The following is a 7,738-nucleotide window of genomic DNA, read 5'->3' as shown; positions in this document are numbered from 1 at the left end:
CGGGGCGCGTCTCGCACGCAGCGCGCCGGGCGGAGCGCTCGCCGCATTGTTTGCTTCGCTGGGGAGCGAGCGAGCGAGCGAGCCGGCCCGGGCGTCCGAGCAGCTCCGCGCCCGCGCCCGCGCCCGCGCCCCTCCGCCGCCGCCGCCGCCGCCGCCGCCGCCGCTGCCGCCGCCCGCCCGCCGGCCGGGCCCCCGCGCCGGGCCTCCGTCCGGCCCCGCCGCCCGCGCGAGCCGCTGCCCACGAGCCCGCGGCCGCCGCGCCGGGCCGGGCCGGGCCGCCGCCGACAAGAGCCCGCGCCCAGAGCGGCGGCGGGCCGGGCCTGCGCGGCCGTTGGCGGAGGAGCCGCGGGCGCCATTAGCGCCGCCTCGGCCGCGCCGGCCCCCGCGCCTGCCGCCCGGCTCCCGCGGCCGCGGCCCCGAAGGTGAGTGCGCCGGGCCGGGGCGGGCCGGGGTCGCTGGCGCCTTCGCCCGCCGCCCGCCTCGCCCCGCGGCCGCCGCCGGCCTCTCGGTGGTTGTGCCGCCGCCATGTTTGGCGGCCGCGGCGGCGGCTCATTGTCCGCGGGCGGGCGGCGGGGCCGAGGGAGGCCGCGGGGTCGGGGCGGCGGCGGGGAGGCCGGGGGGCCGGGAGGAAGGGAGGCCGGCCGACGAGGAGGCCGAGCTGTCGGGCGAGGAGGCCGGGGAGTCGGGTGGGAGGCCGGGCCGGGAGGCGGGGAGGCCGGAGAGTCGGGTGGGAGGCCGGGCCGGGAGGCGGGGAGGCCGGGCCGGGAGGCGGGGAGGCAGGGAGGCCGGGTGGGAGGCCGGGCCGGGAGGCGGGGAGGCCGGGGAGTTGGGTGGGAGGCCGGGCCGGGAGGCGGGGAGGCCGGGAGGCCGGGCAGGGAGGCCGGGCTGTCTGGGTGTCAGGGCCCGTGCCTCCCGCCGCGGCTCCCGCCCAACGAGAAGGGAGCGGGCCGGGGTCTCGGGTCCCCCGGCTGAGCGTTTGCTGGGGGGTCGCATTATGTAACGGACACGCTTGGTTTGTTGAGCCGGGACGGGAAACTCCCTGTTCCAGGGCCGTGCTTGGAAGACTCCAGAGGGGCGCGCAGACCTGGGGCGGCCTCCGCGCTCCACCCTGCCGCCCGCGGCGCTGAGACGCCTGCGGTGAACCCGGCTGTCCGTCCTGGGCCTTTCTGAAGGAGTAAATTGATTGAGGTATAATCTATGGAAAATGCACGCACTGCTAACGCGCAGTGGAGTTTTGATAAAAAAAGTTCGTGCGCCCTGGTGAACAACACTCCCAGCGCCCTGAAGGGGTGGCAGGGTGGAGCGCACTCCTAAAAGTGGGTGGATGGATGGATGCTCTTACCTGGCCTGCACCTGTTCTGCCGCCGCGAGTGGCTGTGCTAACTCACCTGCACGGTCTGCGAGCTGCGGGCTGCTCCCGCTGCACCAGAGTTTAAAGGGGCTGTGCAAAGCCAGGCAGGAGATGCCCTGGTTTGAGAAGGGGAGCTGGTGTGGTGTGCAGTCGGCCCCTCCTGTGGCCACGTGGCTTTTTGGGCTGCTTTTAACAGTGATTCTGGAGAGGCTTCTTGTGCTGTGGATGGCCTCCTGGTGGGAACGCTTGTCCCCGTGCAGAAGCGCCAAGTGTGGAACCAGATACAGCGCCTGTGGGTGTCGGGAGGTGGTGGGCTGGTGAGGTGGTTGGGCAGAGCGACCGATGCCCACTTTCCCTGTCACAGTCAAGCTTTCACGTTACGGAGTGGCTGTGACCGTTAAGTGCTGTTCTTCCCGTGCAAAGTGGCCACATAAAGAGCTCAAGGCCCTTTGGGAGATTGTGGGTTTTGAAGGGCTGGTTAGAGTTGGGGCTCCTTGGTACTCTGCTGTCAAGGAGAAAGTTCCACGTTTGCTCTTGCGTCTGATGAGTAGCCACTGTCGCTTTTGCACCCTCCCTCACCCAGTAGGGACCCCTGAAGGTGTGGCGGGACGCATCAGGGTCCCTCTGTTGCAGGCTGTGGTGCTGACAGCCAGGGGCGCACCCACCTCCCTCAGGAGGGCTGGCAGGGCCAGGGCCTGCTGGGTGGTGGCTTGGCTGACCGCACCCCCAGAATCCAGGGCTGTGTGGGCCCCGGGAGGCCCCTGAGATGCCCCTGAGATGCAGGTGAGTTAGGGCTTGGCCGACAGTGGTGTTGTCCATGCTCTTCTTTATAGGGAATGCCTGTAAAATTTAAGATAAAATGTGGATTTCTGTTTGATGAAAGAAGTAGCTGCAGTCTGAAGGGTGTGTCTTAAAAAGCACATGTAGGGCTGCTGGGATTTCCTTGCGGGGGGCTCTTCCCGGAGCCTGGAGCCCGGGGCTCCCCCTCGGGATGTCCATTTGCTGGCCAGGCTCCTACAGTCACTTGCTTCCTGTCAGTGAAACGTGGTTTGGTGGGAGGGGTCTAGGAGTCAGCTCCTAAGGGGCCACTCTGCGTGGCAGGCGGTGGTCCGGACTCGGGGGTTCACAAGGGGGAGACTGAAAACAGACCCGTGTGGGGACAGCTGGCAGGCATCTGGAAAGAGCCAGTTCTCATAAGTCTCTGCGGCTGAGCCTGTGGGCTCCCCGGTAGTGGGGGCACCACAGGTGGTGTGGCGGTCTCTGGTGGCAGCTGAGAAGTTGCCCCGAGAGGAAGGGCCGGGCCAGGCCGGCAGAGGGCGGGGGGCTTCATGGTGGTCAGGCTGGGGCCTCCTGGGGTGAAGGCCCTGGGCAGGTGCAGGGCTTCCCTCCTGGGTCTGGGTGTGGCCACTGGCCCTGGGCGTGGAGGGAGCATTCCTGAGAGGATGAGAAGGTGGATGGACTGAGGCTGTGGCCCCAGCAGGGGTGCTGCCCCGGGGCCCCAGGGCTTGCTCCTGGGTGACAGCATTGGCTAGGAGTTGCCCTCCGTGCCTCCTGGAGTCCGGCCCTATGTGCAGGCTTTCCTGGGCTCTGGGCTAGCCCCCCAACCGTGGGGATGTGGCAGTCAGCTGTGACCTGTGGGTCTAAGAAGGTGACCGGCGGGCAGTGGGAACCGGAGTGTCCTGGGAAGGGCTTGTCACTGCCTGTGCCTCTGGAGGGTTGCAGCCTGCCCTCTCCTCCCGTCCCGGGGGTCCCTGTGGAGGGTGGCCGAAGTCCTGTTCTGAGTCCTGGGAGCAGTGGGTGGGGAGACCTCATGGACGGATGGGCTTGCTAGGAGTTTGGCTGTGGTTCACCGCGCTCAGGGGTTGTCACTTTGGGTCCCCGCGGGGAGCTGACGCGTCCTCTGTGTCTGTTTCAGGGAGCCAGTACCAAATGAGGAGGAAAGGACGAGGTCACCGCGCTGCAGCGAGGCACCCTTCCTCCCCGAGTGGCACCAAGCACTGCCCCACGCGGGAGACCCTGACCTACGCGCAGGCCCAGAGGATGGTGGAGATCGAGATCGAGGGGCGCCTGCACAGGATCAGCATCTCTGACCCCCTGGAGGTCATCCTGGAGGACGACCTCACGGCGCAGGAGCTGAGCGAGTGCAACAGCAACAAGGAGAACAGCGAGCGGCCACCCGCCTGCCTGCGCGCCAAGCGCCACAAGAGCAGCAGAGTCAGGAGGAAGAGCGAAGCCCCGCCTGGCGCCCACGGCACGCCGGCCTCGGCCTGCGCGCTGCCGGAGCCCCGGGTGCGCGTGCTGGACTACAGCCCCCCGTCCGCGCCCAGGAGGCCGCCCGCCTACTACAAGTTCGTGGAGAAGTCGGCCGAGGAGCTGGACGACGAGGTGGAGTACGACATGGACGAGGAGGACTACGCCTGGCTGGAGATCGTCAACGAGAGGCGGCGGGGCGACTGTGTGGCCGCTGTGTCGCAGAGTGTCTTTGAGTTCCTGATGGACCGCTTCGAGAAGGCTTCGCACTGCGAGAAGCAGAAGCAGGGCGGGCAGCAGTGCCTGATCGACGAGGACGCCGTGTGCTGCGTGTGCATGGATGGCGAGTGCCAGAACAGCAACGCCATCCTCTTCTGCGACATGTGCAACCTGGCCGTGCACCAGGAGTGCTACGGGGTGCCCTACATCCCCGAGGGCCAGTGGCTCTGCCGCCACTGCCTGCAGTCCCGGGCCCGGCCCGCCGACTGCGTGCTGTGCCCCAACAAGGGCGGCGCCTTCAAGAAGACGGACGACGACCGCTGGGGCCACGTGGTGTGCGCCCTGTGGATCCCTGAGGTGGGCTTCGCCAACACGGTGTTCATCGAGCCCATCGACGGCGTGCGGAACATCCCGGCCGCGCGCTGGAAGCTGACGTGCTACCTCTGCAAGCAGAAGGGTGTGGGCGCCTGCATCCAGTGCCATAAGGCCAACTGCTACACCGCCTTCCACGTGACCTGCGCCCAGAGGGCCGGCCTCTACATGAAGATGGAGCCCGTGAGGGAGCTGGCGGGTGGCGCCGCCACCTTCTCTGTCAGGAAGACCGCCTACTGTGACGCGCACACGCCCCCGGGCTGTACCCGCCGGCCTCTGAACATTTACGGGGATGTTGAGACGAAAAACGGGGTCTGTCGGAAGGAGGGCTCGCTGAAAACGGTCAGGTCCACGTCCAAGGTCAGGAAGAAAGCGAAAAAGGCCAAGAAGGTGCTTCGGGAGCCGTGCGCGGCCTTGCCGCCCGTGTGCGCACCCTACATCCCCCCGCAGAGGTAAGAGGTGGCCAGGCCCCCAACCCCCTGGCTCATGCAGGTGCCACTTGGTGGGGGTGCGGCTGTCGTGGGAGGGCCAAGTTGGTGAGCGGGCGGGTGCAGTGTCCCTAACGCCCACGCTGGCCCCGGGTGCACGAGCCAGGTCTTGGGCCCCCAGCACCCCAGGAGTTGTTGCCACCTTCCACGCAATGAGGTGCTGTTCCTTGCCCTGCTCCCCCCTGCAGAGTTCGGGGATCTTGTCGGGATTTGAAAGTAACGTGTTGGAAAGTGAGGCAGCGTGGCCGAGTGAGGCCAGCGCCGGGTGGGGAGTGGAGCTGGACTGATGGGGCTGCGTCGGGAGCCTTTCTGGCTTTCCTGAGCGGTTTCTTCGGGTGCGAGTCTGCCTGGAGGGGTCAGGCTCCGCCTCGCTCCTGCTCCTGCTCCTGCGTGCCATTCCCAGGGTCTCCCCACCCTGAACTCTTTTCCAACTCTGCTGGTTCCTCTACTACCGACTCGTTCTTTTGTCTTGTTAGGTGTAAAAACGTTCTCATTCAGAATACGGGTAAGTGACTGGGAGTTTCCCACCGGAGCCGGTGCCACGTATGGCCTGGGGAGCAGGGCCTCCGGACACGCTCGGAGCCTGGGGGAGGCGGCCCGCGCCGAGGGGCTTCAGAATGTGCTGAGGAGGCAGGGCCTCAGGACTGGGGTAAAGGTGCGCGCGTCTGCTCCCCAGAGCGCCTCGTGGGACAAAGGCACGTCTAAGGCACGGGGGGCTGCCACTCAGAATACTGCTTTAACCCGGGGGCAGTGAGTCCTTAGTTTGTACTAAGAGTTAGCAGTGTGACTTCCCAAAAGGAAGTTTTTTTGTTTCTATGGAGCAGTGCATACTCATTATGGGATCAGTAAATTCAGACAGAGTCTGTAAAAGGCGGTCATAATCCCTCATACCCAGGGAAAGCCTCTGTTAAAACCAGGGTGTCCTTTTGGGAATTAGCCTGACTCTTAGGACAGTTTCACTTGGATTTCTGTCTGTGGCTCAAAGTGTAGGGTCTGTATGGAGCACTGAATTGTCAGCTTTACTGAAATGAAGTAATCCAGCCATGATCCAACACGTGGCAGGGCCAGCAGTCTGAGGTGCCCCCTTGCCTGTGTCCAGCCCCGTGTGACCACCTGGCCCGGCAACGGCTGCGGGGCACAGGCCGGCCCGTGGGGCTGCAGCCATTTGCGGGTCTGGGGTGACCAGGCCTGAATGAGGAAACTTCTGCTTTGGGCCCAAACACTAGAGCGCACGGGTGGTGCGGCAGGGCGGTGTGCCGGCCAGCGGGGCGGCGTGCTCCAGCTTGTCGCCTCCGCTGACTTCAGTTGGGCGTAGAGATCAGAGACGCACCCGGGTGAGCGACTGTGGCCGAAGGCTGTGCGGTCCGTGTTGCCCAGAGCCTGGGAGTTGCCTCACCGCCCGCCGTGCTCCCGGCTGCCCTCGGCCAGTCGGCGACCCGGTGTGAGACCACCTGTGTGGCATCGGGACAGGCGCTGGGATGGAACTGTTGCCTGAGGAGCTGCTGGCCTGGCAGCCCCTTTCTCAGGACTGAGGCCCCGGGGTTGTGTAGCTGGGGAAAGCCGGGTGAGCTGCCTGCAGGAGGAAGCAGGGTTCTCTGGACGGCCTTCGGTGCAGGACCGGCTAGAGCTGAGGCAAGCCTGGGAGATCTCCGAGGAGGATCTGCCTGTGTCCCCGCAGAGAGGAGGGCTGGTTGCAAGGAGGCTGGGGAGGTGGCAGGGACTAGAAGTGCGTTTGTGATTTTGAGTGGTTCAAAGTTAGGTTTTCGAGGGAAAAAGAACTGAGACCAAGTAGCTTTAAGGTCATATGAGAGGATGTTGGTTTAATTTTTAAAAACTTTTTAGCACTTTTAAACTCCCAGGGTTGTTTTCCACATGTCTCGGTAGCAGAGCCCGGAGCAGAGATGTGGGTGTCGTGAGGCTTTGCCGGCCCCGTTCCGAGAACTCCGAGTCTGAGGGGCCCAGCCCGAGTCCAGGGCTGTTGAGGCCCAGGTGGCCCCGGCCCGTCAGTGGGGCTGTGTGCTCCCCTGGGTGGGCTGGCCGGGTCTTGGTGGGGTCCCTCGGCCCCTGAGGGTCCTGTCCCCTGGCAAGGACGAACTGCTCCTGTGTGGCTGTCCGGGTGGCACGGGGCCGTGCAAGTCTGTCTGCCTCTTCCCTCCCTCACCTGCTTTCAAAGTAAAATAAGTCGTTTTCTGACTTGGAAACACCACACATGGAAACGGAAAAGATATGAAAAGTCAAGTGTAAAGAAAAGAGAGCGTTCTGTTTTCTTCCCACTTTGCCTTCCCTTCCGAGAAGAGCCGTCGGGGCCTGCGCTGGGGCAGCCCTCTCTGTTGAAGCGGCTCTTCTGGTCCGATGCTCTCTGGCCCTGCACCCAGGACCTGCTGCTTCGCAGGGGATGGCGGGGACCAGCTGGGCAGAGGGGTGCGTGGAGTCAGAGCCTCCCGCTGCCCTTGGAGCAGTGAGCCCGTTCCTCTGGGCGCCAGATCTGGCCAGCCTTCCCTCCAGCTGCACCCTGGGCGTCGCTCTGTATCGGGGAGGAGGGGTCTCTGCAGAGGCACAGGCCCCCCGGCCTCGTTGGTCTGGGCTCGGCCGTCCTCTCGGGAGTCCGCCACGTGCACAGTACTCAGGGCGGTGAGGGCGCAGGTGAGGACGGAGTGCAGGGCCACAGCTCTGTCTCCGAGGGACACCAGGTGAGCGGCCCGGGTGTGCGGAGGAGCCTTTTTTCGTGTTGGTGGCAGTTAACTTTGTTACATTTTGTGAGAATTCTGATGGTGGGGGCCTGGGGGAACCAGAGACGCTGCTTGGCCTCCCAGGTGGATGCCCCACGGCTGCGTGGGAAGGAAGCTCTGAAACCACGCTGCGGAGCCGGGAGCTCAGGGAGTGAGGTGCGTGGCCTGTGGGGAGCTTCCGATGGACACTTGGGGTCACACCCGGAGTCGATGGGGCTTCGAAGCGGCAGGAGGCTTTGTGATGGGGCTCCCTCACCTCCACAGACCCCGGCAGGGACTGGAATTGCGTTGGGCTGTTATCTTTATTGCAGTTTCTACCTTTTTACCTG

General features: G+C 65.1%; 1 protein-coding gene across 6 annotated transcripts in view; it reads left to right on the top strand.

Moving 5' to 3' along the window:
• The first annotated feature begins 221 nt into the window (after positions 1 to 221).
• The window catches only part of BRD1 (bromodomain containing 1), a 33,434-nt gene continuing 25,917 nt past the window's right edge, over positions 222 to 7,738 (top strand). For 2 of the 6 annotated variants that reach the window (XM_072973728.1, XM_072973727.1), the window contains exons 1-2: positions 230 to 422; positions 3,267 to 4,644. In XM_072973728.1, the coding sequence (XP_072829829.1) occupies positions 3,281 to 4,644 (1,364 nt within the window). In that variant the 5' untranslated portion in view covers positions 230 to 422; positions 3,267 to 3,280. Of the gene's footprint in view, positions 423 to 1,048; positions 1,189 to 3,266; positions 4,645 to 7,738 lie in introns of all 6 variants that reach the window. The other 4 variants (XM_072973725.1, XM_072973729.1, XR_012078740.1 and 1 more) reach the window with 4 other exon arrangements.

This window comes from Vicugna pacos, chromosome 12 (assembly GCF_048564905.1).
Source record: "Vicugna pacos chromosome 12, VicPac4, whole genome shotgun sequence".
NCBI classification, from domain to species: Eukaryota; Metazoa; Chordata; class Mammalia; order Artiodactyla; family Camelidae; genus Vicugna; species Vicugna pacos.
This window is presented reverse-complemented; position numbering and strand designations above follow the sequence as displayed.